Source organism: Neodiprion pinetum, chromosome 4 (assembly GCF_021155775.2).
Source record: "Neodiprion pinetum isolate iyNeoPine1 chromosome 4, iyNeoPine1.2, whole genome shotgun sequence".
NCBI classification, from domain to species: domain Eukaryota; kingdom Metazoa; phylum Arthropoda; class Insecta; order Hymenoptera; family Diprionidae; genus Neodiprion; species Neodiprion pinetum.
In genome coordinates, this window is record NC_060235.2 from 27,929,486 (window position 1) to 27,956,557 (window position 27,072).

A 27,072-nucleotide genomic window follows, 5' to 3' on the forward strand; every position below is an offset into this window, starting at 1 on the left:
GATTTGCAAATCAGTTTTCGTCATAACATAAATATAACTACAAAGGAATTTTCCCTTCCTCAGTGCGTAACCGTCGAGAGGCGGAAATTCGCGTGTGTATCCGCTTGTACACGTACGACGTTGTATACAGACACCCTGAGTTACCTGAGGCGTTCAGTAAACTTCTGAAACTTCTCAACTCTGACAATAATCCGCGGTACAGGTGAAGAGAGCCTTGTCAAAGATTGCTGGAATTTGAGTGTAAACGGATCACGAAAGTTTCGAGTTCAGGCATACAAGACGCATCTGATCTTTAACGCTGACACCTGTTCACCGAAAGTATCGGTTACACTCCTGCAGTCATCTGGGAGACGCGCGTATTATATGCAGTACATATTCGAAACACAGCAGTTCGATCGTGTTTTTCGTTATTACGGATTGACAATCCCTGTATAAATTTGATAATTACGATAAATGATAAAATAAGGCGCTTTTCAACTCGCCAAAAACTTTGTGATTAGAAGATGATTTGCTTTGTCTGCTGTTCGAATATCTATCGTTTGTTTGATTGGTACATGAATAAAAATACGCGGGACCAAGAAATTTAATTTAAAAATAAATTACCTAACTAATTGATTGGCTTAGCTTCGTTTGTTTCAAAACAAGGCAATAATTGATGGTGATTCGGATTGAAACACAATTTTATTTTTGAATATAATAAACTCATTTGAGTAAAAGCATTTTTGCTTTCACTTGAATGGATATTTTTAGACTGTCAAAATAATGTAAATTTTTTGAATTCAGGAGGATTGTATAAATTTAACTGATATATTTATTAAACTGTAAGAAAAATAATCTAATGCATTTGCAATCTAAAGTGCCAATAATGCATAAAATAATCATTATTAGTAATCATTTTGTTGGTAAAGAATGAGAACGATATTCATAAATTGATTCAAACAAATTAGTTAGATTCAAGTGAACTAATTTGTTTCAAAAAGCGAGGAAACTGGATTACTAGCTTGTTAAATAAGGAATTCCTGATTTTATTACATCAAAATGAAGTTTGGCAATTCCGAATGTCTTTTCACACTCTTGCCTTGCCCCTTTTCATGCAGTTTTGGACTTTAGTTCAGTAACATTTCACTATACTATAATGTTTTGCTTTACCACAGCTTGTTGAATTTCAGAACATTTAAAAAATACATCGTAACGTTAATATGCATTGCGAACTTGAATTGCATTTAAACTCTGCATCAACATTAACCAACTTCATTATACCATTCTATGTAATCAAATTACAATAATCCAGAATCGTTTGATTTTCGATGTCGAATCATATTGAATTCCATAGTAAAAGAAACTTCATTACGATTAAACAGTCAATTAACCGTACTAATCCGGGGTCGTTTCAAGTTCATTTATACACACCGTTACGGTTAGAAGAAAGTAAAATTTATTCACTGCTTGTGTACGGAATGCTGAAATAAGAATCGGGTGACCACCCCGAGAGGATAATTTGAATAAGCAGTGTTTTTTTCTCCTTTTTATTTTCCCTCTGCTCCTCATTTGGCAAGTGCAACCTCGGTGCATCGGCCCTCGAATAAAGTGCACGGTGTATTTCCAAATCGAGACGAAAGGATCAGGCCCCCAAGATCGGAGAAAATACACACACACGCTCAGATTAAGCTGTCGTAAACTTCCAACAGTCCATTTGGAACGTACACTTTAAATTCCATTTTTAAATACTACAGTTTCTTTTTTCTAATCGTTCGAGGTGGGGGTCATTGGGGGTAGTCTAAATCCAGAATTTCTACCAGATTAAACACCAGCTTCAACCGCCATTTTGAATGTACGGAGAAGCTTATTTTCGTGAAACAATCCACCCATTTTCAACTTTCGACTAAAAACGGTCACAACCGTACTTGCAGGAAATTTAATTCTCCACAACTTGGGTTATGAAATTTCTTTCTCTACCATCGACATGTTCCGACTTATACCATAGATTCAAGATAGCGGTTAAAATTACCGCAGAATCTGATCCAAAATTCTGTAATTTTGACTACCAAAGATTCGAAAAAGATAATCGTCTTGTCTAAAAATTGCACTTTCAGCTATCGTTTTCCTCCTTTTCGCACGATCCGGCTGCGCTATTAGTTTACCGCGGATTCACTTGGAGCGCGTGGATCGCGTGTCAGTCAGTCCGAGCAGTTCGGCCGTAGGTAGTCAGGAGAGCGGCGTTCCGTTTGTTCTCAGTTCCGCTCCGGCCGTCGGCGAGGTCGCGTTTCGCTCCGGGTTCTCAGATTGTCGGACGAGGCGAAGAGCCACGTGCATTTTCGCCAAACCGAGTACCGAACCCCAGGATGTGACCTCGGATCTGCGTTCGCACTACATCCGGACCTTCGGCAAACAGCCCTCCCCCCCTTTCTTGCCCCTCACGTTCCGCCGGTTCCATAACCGGTCTGATCTATGTCAGGAACAGTTCTCCCCGCTTTAAACGCACTCGAAAGTAGTCGAGCTTTTTCTTAGAGATACGATTTTGAGCAGTTACTGGCTCCCTATATTGTTCAGATTCACTCCGAATAGTATTCCAATCAAATAAGACATCGATAAACTGTGCCTCTAAGTTCGGCTGAATCGGTTCGAACTGGTGCAAGAACTAAGCTGAACTTGTCCGCGAGACTTTTTATCCCTGATCGAGATTCGCGCATTTAAACAACGACGATATAGTTTCGCGATAAGATTCAAACGTCTTTTATCGTGCAGTGAAATTGTGTTCGGCTTTATCGTCTTAATCAGGAAAGTCTCCTCGGGATCAAGATCGCACCGTTTCTCTGGCTGATTCGTTAGGTGAGTTTTCCCTTTCTCTTGTAAATTCGTCTCATTTCTTTTAATGTCTTTTTGTTTATCCATAATCTTTTCACAGAGTGAACAATTAATGATTTCATCATTATTAAAGAGCCATATTCGCTGGTGATGTTAATAGCCAACAGCCATGTAGTAATAGTCGTAATAATAACCCATGAAAAATTTTATCGTACAAACGATTCGTCACTAATTCGCCTCTAAAGTTAATCGACGAATATTACATAGACTGTTGAATCTCCATCTAAATTATAACGACAATTACTACCAAAATTATCTGTACTTTTGCAGTTATAAAGTTTTCACGGATTTTCGGACTATTCTTCATCTCTGATCTCTGACACCAGACTCTGGGTCAATTTTCATTCGGTTTCATTCGCTTTTCGACTCACCATATCTAATAATAACTGGGAAAAATGTTAACGATCGTACTTTCAGCTTTTGCTCCAACAATACTTGCGGAACAATTGGAGCAGCAGTTACGTGATTCTTGCATTAACATACAATGAATTTGCATTCGTATGTTCCGTCAACGCTTCTAGACCAGCACGGTCAAAGCAAATCGTAACAAATAAATTTGGGTCACCTATGACGCAGATTATGTGTATGGAACATGAACTTTCGTGACATTAGACAATGACTTGAGGGTGATTTTAACACCCGAGATATTTTGATTAATGTATTTGGGTGAAAATATCGAAATCATAATTTCAGTTGCCGGCGATATTGACGGTAAGCATTAGTGATCGGACCCTTCGCGATTGCTCGTGCATTTGTTGCGATTCTGATATCTGAATATTTTGTTGTACCAATTCACCTGACTAAACCTCATTCAAGATAGTAACGCGTTCCCTGCAGCAGAGTTCAAAGAGTTGGTCACTGCAGTTTAAACAGAAGATATTACCCCTGGGTAAAATGCTCCAGCAACTTACCGTTCAAGATACTTGTTACAGTAATTATTACACCACGCTTTTTCGTCATTTAATGGGATTTTTAACAGTTTTAAATGGTCGTTTATCGACAGTGCTCTCGACTGTATACATTAAATGCACTCTTCTTATAAAAATAAACGTTTTCTCTGAGAACAGTCTTCCCAGAGTAACTGTTATACCCGGAATAACTTTGAAAATCCGGTACACAGTTCGTTTGAAAAAGAGAAGAAAATTATCAACGAGATTACAAGTACTGTGATTTTTTTTTACACACGCATCGTACGCTGCCTTGAACATTTTCTTCTAGTTTGTTTTCTTCTTTTTTTGGACAGGCATCTCGAGGAATGAATATTCATGAACAATTCTGAGTACAGCTTAGGTGTAACATCAGGATTACGTCGGTGTGTTACAGATACATGAACTTGTCGAACTGATCGCAAAGCCGGATCTCGGCCAGCCAGAGATTCAGCTCAAAATCAAGTCCAATCTGACCCTACTGTGTCATTCCTAAGAAGCTTATTCCAATCAAAGATTGCGCTCAAACTATAGTGATGATAGACTGTATATGATTTCTCTCAAACTTCACTTTCACCATTCGATTGATTTCATCCAATCTTATCGCATTTTGTCTGCTTGATCAGGCCGGATCTGGTTTAAAACCACGAAGGCTGTATTTGAGGTTAAATTTTGAAGGGTTCAGACAATAATTGCCGTCCATGTGTTTGATTGTATAATTTCAACGATTCGTTATAACTATTGAATCCAAAAAGTTTTATACAACCATCGTTTATCAGCTGGCAGTTTCAAATTCCATTGATTTCGCCATTTTATTATCGATCACCAGTAACTAATTCTTCCACAAACGTCTTTGCGGTTCATTTTAATTTGTTAGCCTCCAAACTCCTGAGTCAAGAGTTTGCTCACACTTTCTGTACACTAGTTAAAACAATGTAGAATTCGATTTGCTGATATTTACGAGAAATGGATCAAATTAATCAAGTCTATGGACAGTATATTGATATAGGATAAAAAGGATGACATTAAGAAACCATTCCCGCATCTAGGGATGAACACATTTTTTTGGGACGAATCGTGAAATTATCAGGTTCGGCCATTGCAGCCGACGAGTTTGAGCCGTGCGAGATTGAGCAAACAGAAAAATTACCCGATTCAATGCTAATGTTCTCTACACCATAATTGAATATATAAAAAATCGTCGATGGTGAAAGTCAAACGGAGGTCGGTTTGGTATGGAATGACTCATATTCAGAATTAATTTTCCAGACACTTCGACATAGTACACACAATGTTTGTTCTGTCCGATTGTGACAATTGGCTTTGAGCACAAATTACCGTACTGCCTCTACATAGGGATACGAGTATCTCCGATTCCACTTGTTTGCCAAATATCTACCCACAACAGATACGAGTACGTGGTAGGTATATCGATTTACCGGCGGAACGCGCCGCGGAAAAATAGAACAAAGAGAATTTAAAAAGGGGGAAAGAGTCGAAAAATCAGGAAATTCAAAGTGAAGGGATTTCAGGAGAACAAAAGCCGAATCGCCTGGATACACCTCGTCGTCTGGGTACTGGCGGATTTTACAGAGCTCGTGTGGAGGGTAAAACGGGTCGAGGCTCCGATGAATGGATCAACTAATGAATAATGATACTCGAGGAGTTTCGCCTTTAATTGGTTCTGGGCATATCATTGTGTCGGCCGTCTGCCCACCAACAATGCCTCGCATTCAAACACCGTCCATCCGTCGTCTCGTCTCGTCTCGTCCCGTCCCGTTCCGTTTCCCGGTGTATCGATTACCCCCCGATGTCTATTGAAACGGTACTCTTCATCCCATCATCGATCTAACCTTCGTACTGCATGATTTCGGTGTTGTACACGCGTTTATACGCGTACCTTCATCGCACCAAATCTTTCAACCATATCCGGATGTGATGGTGAGCCTGCGTCGTGGGTCCCGGACCGAAATGAAGGGCCGTTTCAGTTGCCGATCTATCAAAAGTTGCTCGGTCATTCCCAGAAAGAAGGAAGAGAATACCAAAAATTTTGGTACGTGTGAATATTTCTGTTTTATCGTACTTCGGCGACATGCCTACCTACCTCGGTTATTACGGTTGATCAAGTTTGATGGAAAATATTTACAATGGCAAAAACAAATATATCCACCACTTCTTACCGTCGAGTGATTGATCGGGTTCTTTATTTACCCGTCAAAAATTTGTCATCGAAACAATAGGTGGTAGTGCAGTGACTTCAGATGCGTCGTTACTGTGTCTAGGACAATCATGCACCTTTCAAAGCTTTTTGGAAGTTATTACCAAAGTCAAGTCGCCGGAAACAAATGAAGACACAGAGGAAATTGTTGGGCTACATCCGTTGAACATTATTCTTTGATGTGCAGTGACACAGGATTCCTGATTCACGGTAGATAATTATTACTTACTCCTCACTTCGCATTTCCAAATGTTTTGCCCTGTTATTCAACGCCGACCGTTGAGCAGAGTTACGTCTGTCGGACGAATCTCATTAGTCATTAGGTAATAACCATGTTACCTAATGGAATTATCGAAAGAAGATGTAGATTGCCACTCCAAGTCCTTTACCGATATGATATTCAGTACTTGACAGCCAATTGAAGACCATTAAAAAATGACAGTCGTTATAGGTAAATACGAATGATTAAAAAACTGGAATGGGAGTCATCATGATCGGCAAAATTTTCGACAACTATCCGTTTGAGAAATTCATCGATAGCTTTTATCGTTACTCTGTCTGCGATGGTTGGAAACACTCTTTCATCATTATAGAAAACTGTTGGACTACTTTACCAGTCGTCACTTTTCGACATTTTTTTAGTCAACCAGTCCCTCGTGTCGTTACGGCGAAATGGCCTTACCGAGGTAAGCGTATGCAGAGAGGGGCTTTAGAGTTACATGGCTGAAGAATTATGGCCAGATTTAACTTCGTGATACATGTATTATAATCGTGGATTTTCCCGGGAGTTGGAATTGTACCAAAATTTTCAGCCCAACTACCGTAAAGTGTGTAACCCTCGTAAAACGTCCGAAGGTTAGCGACAATTTCATACAAACTTTATTGCGCGTTACATGTCATACGTTTCTAGGTCAAATAACGTGAGTCATTTCCTTCAGATCTCATTTCCTGCACAGGATAAGGAAATTGATAAACTTTCGTTTGTTGTACACTTGTTTGTTTAATAAACGTGTATAGATTATACGTACACGTTGTACATATTTCTTAAATTTCTTTCTGTTCCTGTACGCAAACTGACAACCATGATAGTCCTTTCAGTGTTCACCTGAATTCTTCTAGTACGATTACCTGATTTATCGAGACTCGACGGATCTGATTAAACTCCGAACAATCGTTATAGGTCATAACTGGATAACGAAATGAGTAATCAACTTATACCAGCTGCAAGCTGATGAATCTTCGTTCGTATTTCAACAAACCGAGTTTACTTCGTCTTGAGTGACGTTTTGTTTTTTTAATTTGTATATATTTTAATTTGTGTTATCAAATCACTCAAAGTTTCAGGTCGTAAAATGCTAAATCACGACTTCTTATCAAGTGGAAGTTTCTTAAGTTCTCTTACAAATTTCGCCCTGAAAATGATAAAAATTTCATAATCGTATTGAAATTCGGAATGATTCTTTGTCGAACCGAAAGTCTTCTCAATCGTGTATTTTTGTCAACATGGCACGAAATCCAATTTCTGAATCGAGTAGATCAGCAGAATGAACTCAAGAATAGGTCAAACAATATTATTAGCTGTATCAATATTGATGGTTGATCCACTGGATCCACACGGTGATTGATCGTGTCAAGGTTGTGATTTGCTTGGTTTACCGGGGTCCTCGGTAAGTGTTATGTGTACGGTGACGTCAATCGATACGAATTATTTAACAAATCGGTACGATTATGCCGATCCGCTGGTATTTTATCAACAAAATTATCCATCGCCTGGCCGGAAGCTAACTAAAAAATTCACGAAGTGAAAAGAGCGTACTCGTACTTTAAATCAACAAAAACTTGTTTTAATGATTGAAAGGCGAGTTTTATCTCGCCACACTGGCCTAAGAAACCGTGTGTGTAAGGCTTGGGATCGTCGGGTCAACAACGCGTGAATGCCTGCGCAATACGACAGCGTCAAAGATTGAATATCAAGATAAGCCCCTGACCTATCGCAGCCGAGAGGATCATCACACGTGACTCTTGTCTGTGCGACGATGATTATTTTCATTATTCTTGAGCGTCCGGTTACGATCCGTCAATCTCAAGATCACGTCTAATCGGTGCATTGATCGTCATCGATGAAATAATGCTTATTTCGTTATATTATCCAAATAATGATGCGACTTCTGATAGATTCAACAAAATTCTTTCACACGGTTTACTTCATCTATTCGGTTGATAAAGTCGAGTCAAGCTTACAAAAGTCGCTAATTGGTCACCGCAATCTAATTAGTAAACTTCTAATTCTTAGAATATTTTTTTTCAGAGGCAAATTACTTTCTGCGACGTGTCGAAACACTTGAAAAAAAAAAAAAAAATAAGATGAGCAATTATTAAATTTGGCTCCGTCCATTGATCTAAGAAAATCAGCACAACCAAATCAATAATGGTTAAATATCATCTGATGAGTCTATGTCACTGTTTGATGTTGCGTTTGATTCATGTAGCGTAAAGTAAATTAAAACTATGATTTCTTTTTAATTGCTATAATTGAAAAATTATTTGGCAATGTTTACTAAATCGCATAAAGAGCAAAAGTATGTTTTTTCGGGTGCAAAATAATTCGAGGATAGTTTTTAGTTGCGTCTTCACAACCTTTAGTAGATTCTATAGTAAGCTCTAAATTTACTCGTATAGTGACACAATTTTGTTTTTCATAATTGGACATTTTGTTTAGGTGTACGCGGGATTTTTTCCAGACTCACTAATTCCGGGAAAACTAAAATTGAAAAATTGAGGATCAGGAAAAAACAAGCCCGCGATCGGCAATCCAATATCGTTCCTCCTCGTCTTTTATAATAAATCAGTTAACCAAGTGATTCATGAATGAAGGTGCGGGTTGTTAGACGAGAATCCACGAAACCTGGGAATCTTTCAGGGGTTAAGTACGTGGGATTAAATATTGAATTTTCGGAGGATACTCGGACGAAATTTTGGGCTTCGTTGGAACCACAAGAAAATTTCGAGGTTTTTGAGCCCCATAATACAAGACCTTTAATATTTAAAAGGGAAATCCGGAGTAAAAAAAAAAATTTGACTTGGGCCAAAAGCCATCGTATAATTTGGCTACTACCGATTACTCTCAGCCTCGACATTCTCAATTAATTACATACGATTTTCCATCTTTTTGGTAGTAGTAGCGAATCTTGGTGACTCGATAGCCATAAATGAAAACAAAAAATCACAGACAAAGGATTTATTGAATTTACAACCGAATATGTCAAAGTAAATTATTTATTTCGGCTGACGGTAAACAATTTTGCGTCGTAAACCGTATTTATTTGAACGAACGAAACATTTCTCTCGCCGTATTTGGTCAGTACAATAATTTCTTTTTCTCCCTTTACATGCGTATAGGAGGTATTTCGACTCGACGAAATATCTTTGGACATAGGTATAACTATGAGGCTCCAGTGTTCCTCTCACGAGTCTCTCGACTCGCTTCAGCAGACTTTCAGCAAACACACTTAGCAGCAGGGTGCTATATAAGTTATGCAAAGAAATTTGCCGAGGAAAAATTTCACCCGGCGACTTGAGGGTGTAACGATCCTTTTCTACGGAAGTCCGCACGTCTCTTGGTACCACGATTCTCGTTTCGATCGAGGTGCACGACCACGGGTTCAAATATTCTCTGTGCACCTACCGCAGTGTCTCTCATGAATAAAAATCCCGAACCCAAGTAGCCTGCAGGTCGCAGCTCTTCGTTTTATCAGATAATGAATTAGTCGCACCGCCTGCAACGCGATGAACATTTTTAAGGGTGAATCGGATGTACAGTCAGAATCCAAAATTCATGAAAACAGGAAAGAGTTGCTTGAAAAATGTTTGGTTCAGACTGTCGGGTCGTTGATTCATGCTTCGTACGTTACCTCGGATTATTTTTACACCCTTGGTCGCGCGTTGTGCGAGGGCAGTTTCGAACCGTTTGATTCCACTCCATGGGTTCCCATGGCTGTGACTCGGGCCCTGAGTGTCGATTTGGGGGACGGACCGCCCATGGTGGACCATTGTGCTCGACGGTCAACCAATATCAAATCCCATTCAGCACGGTGCCTCGGCTCTTCGATCCATTATACTTCCATGAACCCACGTCTTTCCTGCTGCAGGCTCCATAAATTGAACAAATAAAGTCGGCACTCTTCCAGCCTCGAATTTTCTAACGACAAAACTGTGGGAAAGAGAATTTGTTGAGTCTTCATGGATGAAATAGATTTCATGCGTTAGACAAATCATTTGCTTTGAGTATTCTTCCATGGCGATCATCTGTGAATAATGAAACACAGCTTAATACCGAATTTTCAATGGAATAGAATCATTTCTTATCTTTTTTTATCGTTTTATTGTACCTAGAAAACTTGTCCAACCAAAAATACCCGAATGAAGATTATCAAGGCTCAAGACTCACTTTTATGGAAAGCTTTCAACTTTTCGGTATATAGAAAATGTTCTGTTTCTCTCGTGGATCCGCGGATAGAATTTTTCATTCACGATTTTTGAAGCATACGTAAGATTATTGAGAAAATAGTTTTCACATTAATCAGAATAATTTTAAGCGTAAGGGAATATTTTGAGAAAATAAGGCTCACGCACGGCGGTAATAGGAGCAAATTCCCACGGTATCGTAAAGTTATCGTTCGTTCTCAGAACTTCTCTGAACCATTATCCTCGTAGCGTGAAAAACAAACTGTACAAAACTAGGTACTATGTACGTATGAAGGTACGTGACGTGACTTCAGCCAGTCGTTCCCTGCACCGTGTAGCATAGATAGACCCCCGCAACTGTTGCATTGAAAATCAATAAATTAAAATTTCATTTTCAAGGAATAATGTCTGCGCTCCGCTTCTAGCTATAAAAATTATTAAACCGCTTTAACTTCCTTGAAGTTGTAGACATAACACGTGATCCATCATCGTGAACATGACGACGTTTCTTCGATTCGATTTCCGTTCAATAAATAATAGAATTTGTAATTCTGTTTCCCCATGGTATTTTTTTTTTCTCTCCCATTTTTCAGCTTCCAGACGAGAAAAAAAAACTGGCTGGGCTTGGTCCTCGTTAAATCGAGCTTTAAGATATTTTTGTCCGCGAAAGAATTTCGAGCATCCGTTGTTGCGTCGAAATCGAATATTCTCAATCTTCGCTGCTGATATGTATATTTATACACGGTATCTCGAGTATTTGGAATATTTTTCAGTGATTTATTACACCCCAAATTCTCTCCGTTTTATTATTATTATTTTTTTTTTTTTAATTTTTTTTTCTCTCGTGATTCTCTTTTTATTTCTGTACAGGGAATTCGAACAGCCCTGGTTAAAGAATCCTACACTCACACACATACATTCACTGCACGCATGTCACGTAATGGTGTGAATATATCCCCCATCCAGTCTGTTCTCTCCCCCAGCAACCGCCTTTTATCCTTCAGATATTAATTCAGCCACCGTTTGCAGCTCGTACAAATTTATTCACCGACTCATACACTCGATTCCCCGCCGTCGCGTCGACGACGTATCCTATACAAATTTACTGTATCGCGTATCCCTTGAAATAAATTTCTCTTTTTTTTCTCTCTCTCTTCGTTCACATCCCACATCGCGGATCTGGCATAAAATGTAATTAATGAATCTCACCTAATTCCACAACGAGATTCATTTATTGCCAGAGAATTGAAACAGTAAAAATTTGCTTAGACTGCGTAGATGATTATCCAATAACTTATAACAAGTTCGATGGTAGCTAGTAATTCATTGTTAATTTGAAAAAGAAACACCGATACATTTGGGTGGGGGTAAAGATATACAAGGATGATTACAAAAAAGAAGGATTGCAATATCGAACTTCCAGAAACGCGGAAAGCCGTTTGATACAATTTTAAAATGTAGAAAGTCAAAATACATATTTTCCCGAATTCTGACGGTTCGATGTTTAGGCTTATATAGTTATTCTCAGACCTTTCTACTTTTTCACATTTCTATGTTTGAACTTTCAACGTTATGAAATTCAATATAATCCAATGCAATGGATTTTTGTGAGTTTTAAAATGTTCCATTCTGAGCCTTCTGTTTCCTAACCCAAATGTACCCACTTTTATCTCCCAGTTTATTTCGTTCGTACAACCAACGAATCCATCTACAACATCGTTTTATTCATTCCTCTTTTCTATTCATCCTAACGGCAATTAATAAGTCGGCGTTGAGAGTGGGTGAATATAACAAACCCGGACGTGATTTATAGATCTTTTGTTAGATAGGTATATCATTGGACTACAAAAATAAAATGAAGTTTCTAAACGCCCACCGAACGAGGCGCGTTCTGTAGATACGTTTACTGCCCGGCTCCAAACGTAGCATCCCATCGTAAATCCCACGTGATCTCATCGCGCCGGATCGGTAAAGAGACAGGCGATCATTACACGTGCATACGTAAAACAATGCCGTGAGACATTTAGAAAGACGTTTCTCAATGTTCCACGTGTTCTTGAACAAGTTTATACGTCGCATTGCGACATAAGTCTTTACATCCGTGCATCCATTCTACGCGTGTTTGTCAAAAAATTGATCAAAACTCACGCCAGTGAACATTTCCAACGAATTAAATTTTCGCAGCATCGCGATCGAGGAAAATAAAACAAGAGATAATCGATACGCGGTTTCTTTCTTATTAGAAGGGGAAACGACGAGAACAGGTTAGAGAAACGTCGAAAAACGAAAAATGGATCACGGCCGAAGAGTCGGTAGAAAGGATACGTCGCTGACCTTGAAGAGGCCGTGCAATCCGTCCGTCGTAACAGTGACCGATCCTCCCTGCACGAAAGACAAGCCGATAGTGGAAGATCGTCGATTGAAAAACTGGAAGACGTGGCTGAGGAGACACAGGATACAGTGCGAGGCGCTACGTGGCCGTGTTTCCAATCCTAAAGCGGACATGGTGATGAACAGCTGCGAAAAAGTGCGGGCGAAGATCGAAATGAGAAATCTGATGGAGTATGCCGCTGCTCCGGTGACGCCGGTTCCCGGCAAGTCGACGGGGAGTCCCGGATTCTGGAAGGTACCACCGATCCTGTCGAACCACGGTAATCCCTGTCTTCCAGACGTTGGTCCTGTGCTAACGAAGAAGGAGCTCAACTCGTTCCCGACACTGGAGCACATCGAGGTCCCCAAGTGCATAAGGGAGGAGAAAAACTTGTCCAATTTAGAGGAATCGGTTCCCGGATGGAAGCGGAGTTCGTACCTCAGTAAAAGGAGAGAGGAATTGGCCGGCAACATCGCGATTTTAAAACCAAGTCGGCCCGAAACTGAGACCGACCTTGTGGTGCGAGGACGGAGGTTTGGCTGCTCCGAAGAAGAGCAAGAAGTGCCTCGGCTTCCCGTGATCAGTGTAACCGACGCTTCTATCGAGAGCGAGGAATCGGAGGTGAAAATCATGGCCGAGGAAGCGGTCGTTGTGACATTGGAGATAAACGGAGTTCGGGTAACCAGAGACGAGGAGACGATTCATCAGAGATCCGAGGATCTCGTGTGGCCGTTGACATTCTTGAGCGCGGTGAACCAAAGGTCGAAGAAGTGTCTGCGCTTGGAGAACAAGGGGACCATGGTCATCGCTTACGAATGGCGCGACGCCGCCTGGGTATCGAAGATTTTACCCTCGGGTTCGAGAAGCGGGGCCAGCTTTTTCTTCAATAAGAATAAGGCCCTGATATTGCCCGGACAGAAGACCGAGATTCCAGTTTGGTTCCAGAAACGTCGAGCTGGGATCTTCTCCGAGTCTTGGCGGCTTGACACCGAGCCGAAACTCCACGGGGCGAATCTGATCGTGAGAATGTGGGGATGCGCTTCTTCCGAGGATTCGGGGTCTGGCCGATCAATCGACGCCTACTTGGATCGCTGCATCCGGGATACCAGCGTCAGAGAAACCCTCGACTTCGTCATCTCCAACGTCAGTCCGTCCAGGCCTCAGGAACCGGCGTACAAAAGCTGTTACCTGGAGGCCGAATTGTTCCGGGCTAAGAACCCTTCGTACTTTTATCACTCAAGTGCGATCACCGATTTGTACAAATTGTGGGACACTTGTTTGGCGTCTAATGTCGCTACTACGTGGAACTTGTCGTTGGTCGAATTGCGAAGTCTTCTCTTGCGGATCGACGATCCTGAGCTCAGAAACGAGCGGCTTAAATTGTTCAGTGATCTCTGTAAAGAGTGTCTAAAGCCCGACGGATTTAGTACAGATAAAAGTGTCAAGTATGGAGTTGTTTACAATGTCCTGTGTGCCTTTGCCAATAGGATGGAAGAGGAGAGTGCGATCGTTAAACAAAGTTGCATTCTCAGGCAGCCGGACGACTTGGCGTCGATTAATTCCACCGTCGAAATTTCTCCGGAAAGTTCGTCGTCCGGAATGATGGGCATCAATGGGTGGCGCGGTAGCTTGAAATCCACCGAAATTTTCTTGTATGGACAAGTGTTTTATACCCGCATTTATGAACTTTTAGTTGAAAGTATGGAACAGATCTGTGCGGCTATAGACTCTGTCAACAATCTCAATGAGCTTGAACAATAAAAAATCTTTCCTCGAATCGAAATGTTGGAGGAATGAATTTCGGAATCTTATCGATGGAAAACGATCGGGTTTTAAGTTTTCATGCAACTTGCAATAGCGTACAATTTCTGTAAAAAAAAAATTTCTTTCCATCGCGACGCTGAATTTCATCGATGATTTTCAACGAGCAAGCAGGAACAATTGTCTTTCTTAATGATGGATTGAAAAACATTGCATACATTTTGAACGTAGCTATGCCAATGAATGAGTACAGTGCAGAATATTGGTTGTGGCAAACAGACAGGAATTCAGAACTTTCGTCCGATGAATATTCTCACCCTTATCATTTTGTAGAGAGAATGAAAACCGTATCCTCGTCAGTGGAACGGCCCAAAGTATTCGTGGATACATTTTTTACGAGCTTCTCTCTTCACGCTCTCTGTCTCTTAACGACCGGTTCTTAAGAGACAAAAGACTCTGTCCAAAGGGTATACGTATATGCTACGAATACCATCTTTCCTTTATCAGAATGGAAAAGGGTACAACTATATTCTCGAATTCCAATATTCATGCCGTCGTGCCAGGCATCGCGTATGCTGTTTCTTTTTTGCTGCGCCAATTCACCTTTACCACTCGAGCAAATTAAACGTCCTTGCTATTATAAAACCTCGCATGAATATGGAATTTATTACCCAATGTCGACCAATTACCCGTTACTGCCTCTCCGCAACTCCATGCATTGAAAATTTACCAACAATTTTTCACTGTGTTGAACCTGCAAAAATAAGGCTTTGAAGTATTGTAGAGTATTTGTCGAGGGAAACGAAAGAGAGGCTTTAATCACGTGTGATTAAATCTACAATTTCTGTCACTATATTATTCTTACGTAAACGTGTACCGCTATTTTATTTACCATATTGGCTACTTTTGTTCACTTTTATGCTGTTATTTTTATCACTGGCGTAAATTTTGCCTCCATGAGTTGAGTTTCGAGTAATATTCGTAGAACAATGAACAGCTGCAGTTTGCGTAGTTGTATAAAGAAACGAATCTCTTTATCTACATTCTTGACGAAACTTTAACATTTAAAAAAAAAAAAATGCTAATGTAATGAATTATATTTTCTTTTGCAAGTAGTTTGCTTCGTCTGGTACTAATTGTATTATGCAATCTGCTAAATGAGCAATATTTGCTGAAATCATTCTCAAACTCTCCAAACATTGTACGAAAATTTGTTTAGTCTCGTCGAGAAAATATTGATCGCACAAAATTTTCGAAAACGAGTTTCAGAATCTTTGAAAGTATTCCATAACTTTGATTGAACCTCGAGTAAAGATAGAAACCAGATGACTGGTTTTATCTTTTCTTTGTTTTGTTTCTGACAACGTTTCTCAAATAAATTCCTTCGACGAAGATGACTTTGAAATTGTTACGATCCGCTAACGACCGATAAAACGTTGTTCTCTGTTCGCCTTGCAAGGTTGAACCTGTGCTCGCGTCATTTCGAATCGTTGAATATTTACGATATAGACGCATAACCGACGAGCTGTATGACTTGTAAACGGCTTGCAGCAGCATTCCTCGTACCGTTCGGACAGACTAGACGTCTAGCATACGCTCATCGGAGTCATGGGTGGGAAGTAAATTTTTAGTTTATGCTATATACGGAACAGCTGCGAAGAAATTGAATGAGCAGTCGTGACCCGCAGGTTAAATTTGAATATATGGTAATAAGATGTTGCGCTGGACCTACGAATTTGAAAATTATAAGGTTAAAAAAAACACCTTCTTAAGTTATACCTCACGTCCGCACATCTGCGGAGGCTACTCGATCACCACCGATCGATGTTTCACGTCATATTAATTATTCCAGCTTTCGATTTCTCGTTTCGATCACGAGAATCCTAATAAAGTCTTGTTTTCGAATGAATTATTCTAATCAGCTTCTTTGAGGGTCTGTTACATCTGTGTATAGAACGTATAGAAACGATGTCAGATCAGGCAACAACTCACATACATATACATTATTTTCTCTCTAACAAACTGTACGTCTTGGCGTTTGTTTATTTTATTCCAAAATTCAGATACATTGTGTCGTAATCTTATAAGTATAGCTGAAATAAGTTCGAATCTTTTTTCGTCACAGATTACCCAATGTCAGTTTATACATTTCGGCGAATTTTTCTGGGAATATCGAAGTTCAATTGCAATGAAAAAAGAGATAAATGAACAGTGAGAGTCAGCAGCGGGATCGAAACGTCAATTTTTTTAATCAGAGTGGCCCGCGGGAAAGAGGGAGAGCGAGAAAACGAGGATGTTACAAACGATGAATTTGGTAAAAGTGGTTGAAAATTTAAATTAGATACTCGCAAGCTACTCTGTTATGTAAACACGAGGCAAAACGTCGGGTGTATAACATTGAGAAATATTTAAATTTGAATCGCACTCCATGACGTACCGTGTTTAATTGAGTGTAAACAGAAGTCTAGATGAGCCGTCGTAAAAGAAAGCTATAGCTGTATAGAATGTTCATTTCGTTTTACTCATTGCTTCTTCTTTTTATTTTATTTTATTTTTATTTTTTTTTATACATATTATATCCGTACGATAGCCGGAATGTTCTTGAAACGGGCTCTTAACTGTGGAAATAGCAAAAAGTAGTCGAGTACCATGAGAATAATTCACGGAATTCAAGAACTCAAGAACTTGGTAATATTATTCAATACCGTATAATAAGATGGAAATCGAGTATTCGCCTATTTGTGATTAATTTTTAAGTAGCCAGAAATTATGTTTTTCATGCTCGTTATCGAGACAAACTAGGCGCAGTGAAACCAGGCATCGAATCTCAACAACGCGTTATCATATTTTTTTGCTCATATGTGATAAAATTTATTGGTATGGAAGCTCGACGAATTCAGCATCTGCGATATGTAACAGATGAAACGTATGAAGTACATCGAATTACGACTCAGAAACTGCGTCTTGTCCTTCGATGATGTGTACCAAACGAAAAAAGCCGGCTAATTCTCGTGTAGAGCAAAGCGGTGGCCAGCAGTTTTAACACAGTTGACATATCGCTCCCTGCGATCGTTTATAAACAATTTTTTATAACCAGTAGCTCAAGCAGATATCCGTGTGTGCGCATAATGACCGTTAGCAATCTTGGACTAAATTTACGAATCACGTTACGCATGCTTGTACAAGAAAAATGTGACACATGCTCCTCCGGCATTTGTTTCACTCACAGATTAACCAAGAAGCTCATAAATATAAACCCCAAATTGACTAGAATAATTTTAGCCCCCTCGTATGATAGGCTCATTTTCGAAGTGTAATTACAGTGACGCACGTGTGGAAATAATAGCGCCAATGTATTTGCCATCGAACCCCGAAGTTGCCTAATCTATGCTCCCGATAAAACGACCCGTGCAGGATGCTTTTCTAGACTAACTTTGCCAGTGACCGCGTACTCTAAAGTTTGACCCTAGGGGCAAACGGACCGTCCAACTCACACGGATAATGATATTGTTGTCTGGCCATATGTTGCGCCAGTCAGCTGCTACCGATTAGAGTCGACTGGCTGCTGCAGCGGTTGCCGAATATCAGAACCGACCATTCATCACTCGCAGTATTACATCCATCTATTGATCGGTCCATTTGCCGTGAGATAATCGTGAATATTGCTAGTAAAACCTGTCTGTCAAGTTTTCGATGCAGATTACTCGTGCTAGCAAATTTTCATGGATTTTTCCATCAGAAGTCAATCAGTGCCGTTAAAAACAGTTCATGATCGAGGATGTAATCGCTCAACATTTATTACAAAAGTAAACCTTGACACGTTTCATTCGCATCACCCGTCCCATTTGAATACAGCAGAAGAATTACATCATGACTCTTGAATAGTCGGGCAATTGCAGCCAAAAGTCACTGTACTATAACTGTACTGTGTTTCTCATTCGGGTGCCGCCTGCAAGTATATTTTTCCACATGGCCATCATGCGATCCCCACTTCTGCCTCTTATACAATATTGTCACTTTAGGCTGATCCGACTGAGCACTTTACAATGTGCTTTGAGGTTCTTGAAGTCTTTTTCATCCATTGTTATTTCATGATTGCTATTCACATTTACTCAGTCTACGGAATCCGGATACTTTACACATTTTTCAGTAGGCGGATTATCAGGCGTAAGGAGTTACCTAGACTGATGTTAAAAAGTTGAACGACATTGGTATTATTATTATTCGATATTTGCCGCCGTACAGTTCATTCAGATTTCTATAATCTCAATTTGGAACCAGGAATAACACATGGTTCGGTAACAGACGACGAGTGATGAAAGTCGTGTTTGTTACGCACGACTGTACAGTGACTTTACGGTTAAAATTCATCCCGTTCAACGCTTTAATAATCTGATTGCTTGACAACGGTTGTACAAATCGCAGAAGAGCCTCGATGGTGAAACCCAATCCAATTATCCGTCAACCTTGGTTCTATCGCGAAGATTGCATCGTTACCAAGTGTTGACGAGTGTGTGTTCGTTCCGAAGGTTCTTTCGTCCTTTCCTTCTTATTTATTCCCCCCCCCCCCCCCCCGTTTTTTTTTTTGCCAGAAATGGACAGACACTAGAGCCCAGCACTAGCATCTGGTTAAGGAGGCTGGGTGAGGATTCCATCGGTGGTCTGAGCCACCCCCTGACCATGTTGGGTGTGCGGCACGCCGCATCGATGCCTGTGAGGGTATGCCTGCCTACCTACATCCAGCAAGTTGCACAAACGCAGAACGATCCTCTAACGATATCTCGACGGCAGCTTCGGACTGCAGCCGGCTACACAGTGCTCTGCCCTTGTTAGGCGAGCCTCCGGGGGTTCGTGCCTCTTCGGGAACAGGAAATCGACCATAAGGTCGTTGGGCAGGTGCCTGGCGAACTACATACCTCGATCTATACCTGCCGGCTCATCTTCCTCCCTCCCTTAAACGCCTTCGCATCTGCCCCGGCCTGACCACCGTGCTTTAAACCCCCATCATCGCGGACACCTTATTCCGACAAAATCGAGGGGGACGGAACCCTGTTCGATCGTTAATCGGCGCTACTAACTTTTGGGATACTCTGAACGACGAGGTCGAGCTTAAGCCGTTACTGTTCACCAGAGAGTCAAACTTCAATATCTATCCTAGGCGCGTAACAGAACTTTGATGGAATGGGTCGTCCTCTTGTTGACTGCTGACCTGTGTTGGGCATCGTGATAAAACCCTGTCTTTGTGATGTAGATTTTTAATAAACTTATTCATAAAACATTGCACTGTCTGGAAATAATGATCTGCTTTTCAATTTCACGAACTAAGCTGACTGGTTAACGTTGAACTCGAAACTGCTCAGACGGTGAGAATAGTTTCTTTTATAACAAAGTTCAACACTTATGCATAGAGACTGGAGTAAATGAATGCAAACCAATCGCTAATGGTGAAACTACGTTTAAGAGTTGTTTGATAACGATTACGTCAACGAGTTATGTGAGGATTACGCTAGCCTTCGAAAAAAAGCGCAAGCCTCGATCGAATTGGGACCTTGAAAATGAGTTTCAGAACTTCGCTGATTGGATTTAGACCACATGGTCAGAAGAATTTGGTTTTCCAGTAAACGGTTCGAACGTCACCGATTCGGATTTCTCCCCATTCGTCGTTACCTGCGACAGCAAACATACGCACAACTCAGCGGTATGATCAAAGACTAATGAGTACAAGCTTCTCCCGATCCCTGGAGACAAAAACCAAGAAAGACTCTCCACTAAAACCAGCGTACATACGATACCTATATATGTATTCCTTGCACTAGCGGCGGTTAAACGATCGATGGAGGATGGATAACGAATGGAAAACTGGTGAAATAACCTAAATTACGTGATGGCTTCCAACCTCGAGTCGTAAAGTGCCGCCTGAAACACAGTCACAACCATTGACGAACGTGACGTGGTGGCATGCGATTGCACCTACGTCTGCACAGCGAATGGGGCGTCTATCTATTCCGTTGAAGACAGAGAGAGAGAGAGAGAGAGTGAGAGAGTCGACTCGAACACCTAGAAGATAAACAAGCAGCGCGTTTAGGAGTCCGCGTTTAAGGGTCGCATAAAGCGTGAATTAAGGTCAGTTAATCCGGTCCTTAACTCGGCGAGTCTATATCTTTCGGATCACCTTGGGGATCTCGGCGAAACAATTTAACGACCGCTGTACGGGCGTTAAGGTTAAGGCAGGCACTATTAGGTCCCACCCAAAACGTTTGCCGAGTGTTTAGTCTACTCGATGTCGTGCCTACGGTCCGGCCATTTCATACCGTATAATAACCAGTTAACAAACAGCTGACTTTGGTAGTACGCAGGCTCGAATTCTTGACTTCGTTCAGACATATCCTAATAACCGTATACCTGCTTTTTCACTTTAGAAATTTGATTTCTCCTCAAACTCGTGATTTTTCTCGAAGGTTGACCGGCTGTGAAATTGACCCAAAATTACTTGTACATCGTCAAATTTTTGTGACATTTTTATTTTCTGTATTACGGTAATTTTTTAATTTTTTTTTTTTTTTTTCATTCACCCAGGAACTGTTTTCTCCGTCAATAATATTGCGCGCAAGGTTTGGAATATGTTTCAAATCGCCGAAATTATCACGTTCGTAAGCTCGTTTCCGTGAGTAAGAAACACGCGAAAGCTGGACAAGACGATTCTACATCCATAAATATTTTCAACCATCGACTGATAGTGGATTTTATCGATGCGTGAAAATGCTTGCAATAATTTGTTGTGAGCGCTTATTAGCCTGTTTAACGTTCATCATGCGTCAGCTGTGGAGAAAAATCGAAACGATTTCAAGGGAAAATGTCCGGTAATACAATATGTGAGGCTGATCTATCGGAGCTCGGTCGATAATTAATAACATTCAGGTTTTATATTGTAACGTAGATAGATATAAATTATACGCTACGTTGCGCATGCGGTACAATTAAAATATGCCTCGTAATAAATGGCTGTTAAAGACGATTTACCGGTTTTTCAAGGAGGTTGTACGAAATTTAATATCTCTCTTCTTCTTCTCATCATTTTCTTCTTCTTCTTTTTCTTCGTATTTTTTTCCTTCCCGTAATAAAGTATGCACCGAGTTGGCGAAAGCTAAAATTATCCGTAGTTAATCCGCGACGCAAGCTTCACCTACTACGCCATTTTGAATTCTTGAACGATCACGAGGGGACCCTTTGCCTCCCAGTTCGTCTCCAAGTCGCGAATCACGTCTGCAAATTTATTCCTCAAATTATAACCGTGGTTCTTTCGAAGCTGGGACCTTGAGTGTTTTATGACGCAACTGCAGGTTATGGTGTGCTCATAGAGATTTGCGCCAACGATGACTGTCATTGATGCGGTTTATTACTCCAGCTGGTGAACCACGCGGCCGAGGAATTAGAGGTCACTAATTGAAAGAAATGAGAAAAAAAATTACATCATCAAATTGGTGACACTGAACAGTGCACAAATTTTAGCCTCGCTTCAATGGAGCGCGTGTTTCCGCACTCAATCTATTAAAATCCAATCGCTCAGTTCAGCATTAACGCGCTGACAGAAAATACACGCGTGCCAACTCGTTAATCTTGTCAGGTTTTATATTCGGCGTCTTGCAGTCACCGTGAATAGTATCACGCCGGTGCTTAGCAATGCTGGATCCAAAATTACGTCGAGGCTTCACTTCGCGGCTCGGTATTTAGCAATTTCCTGCTCCGTCTTCTGTCCGTTTTTTATCCAAAATCACAAGTTATGCTTTTCTCGAGATCTTGGAAATAAAAACTCGCTGGGAAAAATGTGCTTGCGGGTCTCTGAGACGAAACATGTGATATAACAACTCTAGAAAGTGTCAAAATAGAGTTGCGAGTAATTATCAAAACATGGATAATGAAAATATTTTTCTTTCGAATTTCTGCACCGAGTTTCTTGCTCGTTAACTAAATTTACCCAAAAAAAAGGTGTTTACCGATATGAAACAATTCGATGTCTGGAATGCTTTGCTAAAATTGCGGAATAACAAAATTTCATGTAGCAAACAAATAATAACTAATATCGGGTCTAATAATAGTAATAAAATTTCGAAAAAGTAAAAAAAAGTTGCTAACCGTAATTCAGAAACAGCAGGTTAATTGTTTCAACTAACTAAATACTTGTGATATTGCAAATCGAGTAATAAATTCTTGAAAGAAACTATTATTAACGTTAACGTGTAATTTTTAACGAAATAGAAATTTATCGATCACAAATCGTGTTAATTTCAAATCTGTGAGAAAATTTAATCACGAATTTATTATTCTGGTAAATTTATTCCGTAAAATTGTAAACAGCGAGTCATTGACATAACAACATATAACCGCAATGCTTGCTCTGCAAAATAAACAATAATTCACTTTATCATTTTAAACTCGTTGCTCGAACATTTTTTCTCGATAAATCATATATTGTTTGTATTAAATTCAACTTGACCAGATTATCAATCATAGCATTCGAACTTCTGTGTCATCAACGTTCATTGATCTTGTTTGTTTAAGCTGAACATCCGACGCACCCTTGATCTTCATAAAGTCGTTTTCATCGACGGCAATCTGAAGTGTTTCTTCCGATAATCCGCAACGCCTCGTGACCGTACATTTTCAATTTAATTCCCTTACCGTTCTACGACACGGAGTTCCTCGAGTACGTCGTAATAAACTGATACGTGTATACATATATGAATAAATTGCGGGTCGAAAGTTCCTCGCGATACCGACATTGCCTTGCTTATAAGATAGACACGAGGCGTATCGAATTGATCGTGTATGAAAACAATACACGTTTGCTTCTCGCGAGCCAACTTGTCTGTCTGTCTTCTCGGGTTGCGCCAAGTACATTAAATTGCACTTAAGACTACAACACGCGCATTTATAATACCTGCAACGGCTTTACCCTTTTTACCGTCGTCCGCACCTTTCGCACCGGTACGTAGTACACGGTACTGGGTATAACGGACGTCGTTTCGGTTTTTCTTCATAGCTTTATAATACTTTCAGTCTGTAGGTATAAATAAGGCAGGAATACTTACCGGCGTCGGTCTTAACTGATAGATTAAAAGTCTTTTAAAAAGAGTCGTGAACTGTACTTTGTACGGTTTTTTGCATCGTAAACTGTTGTATACCTTTAATGATTAACCCACGCCTGCGATATCGTAGAAAGCATATCGTTCAATGGTCAGAAACGCGCCGACGAAGATTTTATCGCTCGAGTTTAACCTGTTTCATGTGTAATAATAACGTCTTCGTTCGCGAACGTTAAGTCGGTGAGAAATTTTTTTAAATACAGCTGACAAATGGATCGAGAAAGCCAGGAGAGAACCAAACTTCTAAAATTGTAATTCGAATTAGCTACATTTAACATCTAAACTGATGAGCTTTTCACGTATCTTTTTTTTTTTTTTTTGTTTAAGGTGAGTTTCTGGATAAAGTTTACAGCCGCCAACCGCAAACCCTTTCAACTGATCTCGGAAATTGAACCAAATTTTATTTGATCCTCTATTTCTTTACATCAAAAAATTGAACTAAAAGCGAAATATGCCTGCTCTCCTCAACGATCGTGACCTTCTAGAAGTCTGACCTACAATCTACATTGAAATAAATTTACTACTCCCTCAGACCCGCGTGAAATCGTAGATTTTCGGGTGAATTGTGAATCCCCCCATTCGGACATCAGGAGCCGCTGCGGCCCTGCATCGCGGCGCGAAAATTTAGAAAATTTTCTAAAAATTTACAGACAAAAACAGAGATCCGACCGAATTGGATGCCGTTCTGCAAACTTGATCAATTATACGGATATTTTAGAAAAAGCACAATGCATGCGTTCCTGATATCGAGCTTGCTGCTCGTTCAATCTTGTCTTAATACACTCTGATTTCTAGTTTATTATTCGGCAAAACAAAGTTCAAAGTTGTACGTAGCAGGATAAAAAAAAAAAAAACTTTCCGGCCAGAGATGTGTCTCGAATTTAATTATAAAGAGTCGCTTTATTTTTAAACGTGTGTTTGAAGGCATAAATATTGACTTTACAATAAAAATTCAAATTACATTTTTTTACAGAATGAAATTTTATGTAAAATGCATCGAGGAACAATAGTCCGTATCGATAAGGACGACTGAGTGGTGACGTTTAAAAAAATCATCACTTTGACTCTATATTAATGGGAAAATTTCTCGATTGCGTCGAACGACCTTTCAGAATCGTATTTTAAACATACCTACCTGAAGAATTTTACTTTTTCTTTGCACATGCGACAAGTTTCCGAGTTCGGAGCGAGAAAGAAAATGTCACTTCCAAACGCAACGCAAGTGTTACACAATTCGAGAACAACGACAGTCTTCAGCAATTATCCGTACCAAAGGGGTGATTATTTTAGTTTCAAAGACCAGACTTTTCATGCAATGGAAGAAAAATTGCACATGGCGATGGATATCCGATCAGGATTATACTCTTGCGAAGGTTACCGGTTAACGATCGGATAACGAGCGAACGCATGGTCAGTCATTCAGTCAGTCAGTCAGTCAGTCAGCAAGTCAATCAGTCAGTCAGTCGGTTAACTCTGCAGTGTCGACTTGTTTCCAACTAGTTTAACACGTTAAGATAAATGGATACCGTTCCCCGACAGTTTAGACAGATCGAAGTTACTAACAACTCCGGAGAACCCGTGCCGCATGCATGAGTCCTGATGTAATAATCTCACAATCAGCCTGTGACGGGTTCGTATCACCTGCCGGTATACCTGAGTACATATCCTCAGGATAAGCAGGAAAACAATTACGTCACGCTCATCCGAGCTGCAAAATTAGGGGGATGATCAAAGGTGCTAGGCTGCTGCTTTGCTGTCAAAAATTTATATTCACCTTTTCCTTTTCGGTAATTTTATCACAAGATAATCGAACACTGAGAATTTGTCGAATTAATTATCAATTCATTATATTCGTAAGGCACGATGATTTGCTAAAAACTCTTGAAATACAAGTAATGAAATTTTAAACGAGCGCGATCGCGTTAAAATTATGTAAAATCTGGTAGAATCATTCGATTTCACGTGACGATGTTGTAGTTTGTTAGACTAATCATTGTTCGCAAGTTCATAGACATGGATTTTTTTTTTTTTTTTTTTGTGGGGGAAGGGATAGTAAATTAATTATTGCTGTTTCTTCGATTATTTACCGATATCAAAAAATATCAAAGTATTTGAAATACAGACCCTAGTTTATAACATTAGTATTGCTCTGGTTCGCAGTTTTCAGAAAAATCTTCGTTGCTTACGAATATAAAAATGTGTTGAATTCTAAATTTCCGACTGTATCGTAAGAAATTTAACAAAATGTATTGATTCCTGATTCACCATCCTTCTCGATATTCTGCATGTGACATTGAGAATCCAGCAGAAGATCAAATAATTACATCTCGTGTAAAGTTGTAAAAGAAAAAATGAACCATTTCCGAAGGAAACAAGATCGTCACAACGGCACGTTTATTTTCAAAAAATTAACTTCCTACGTGTGCAGAAAGTGGAAGATAATGACAATTTTAACGATGCCGACATATGATTGTTATGGGTATAACGTGTTAACAACAAGATGCCTGACCACCAGCTAGGCGATACGGAACAATTAACAGCCTTGTATATAATACAATTATATAATTAGTTATAACTACACACAGGTTTCATAAATCTGCACACGTCCAATTTGTAAATGATTCATTGCCGCTGCAGTCGGCATGTGAACCGAATTCTTCAACGGTCTGAAACTTTACGTTGTATACCGACGGTAGTTTTTACCTAACATTATCAAGTCTATCAATCTGTTACCGCCAATACCGTTAATTGACTTCGGCTCTTCCGCCGTGTCGTTTCTTCGATTCCAAGTTGTTTTCCCGAAACGAATATAAGCACGTACATGTACTTGTTGCCCTTGTTAACCAGGGGGTTTGATGAGATTGTAGGTACAGCTGGCGGTGAAACGATTCCAGGGTCTCGAGTTCTTTACTCCGTTTAGCAGACGCCGTGTGTACTTTGCGGGATTAGTTTTTCCGGTTTACCCTTCTCGTTTCCTGGTGGCAACAACAACAGTCCCTGAATGTTAATAATATCTGCTGCACTCGTAATTGAATAAACTAGAAACGTGTAACGATCCCTTCACCGTTGACGAACTCTGAGGCTTACCTTTTCCCTCAAGTGGAATTTTCTTTCGATGTGTTTGAGATTTTTTTTGCTTTTGTATTTTATTACCGATCATTTTGTATGCGAATAATGGTAGAAGGTTTACAAGGTTTCGTGTATAGGAAAATTATGCGGATAAGAAATTAGAAACAAGTGTTATTTTTCAATCAGTACATAATTTCTCTACAGCGCAGAAATATGGAAATTGTAATATTCTTCTACCGGTGGTTTGAAGCTTGA

General features: G+C 40.0%; 2 protein-coding genes across 3 annotated transcripts in view; both read left to right on the forward strand.

Annotated features, from left to right (window-relative positions):
- Positions 1-2,212: 2,212 nt before the first annotated feature.
- Sulf1 (Extracellular sulfatase Sulf1) overlaps positions 2,213-27,072 on the forward strand; it is an 86,291-nt gene continuing 61,431 nt past the window's right edge. Inside the window, exon 1 of one of the 2 annotated variants that reach the window (XM_046624764.2) lies at positions 2,213-2,829. The gene's annotated coding sequence lies outside the window, so the exon portion shown is untranslated. The remainder of the gene's footprint in view (positions 2,830-27,072) is intronic. The other variant, XM_046624763.2, reaches the window with a different exon arrangement.
- On the forward strand, positions 12,764-14,605 carry LOC124217310 (MYCBP-associated protein). The gene has a single exon (XM_046622719.1). The coding sequence runs from the start codon at positions 12,764-12,766 to the stop codon at positions 14,603-14,605; it is 1,842 nt and encodes a 613-aa protein (XP_046478675.1).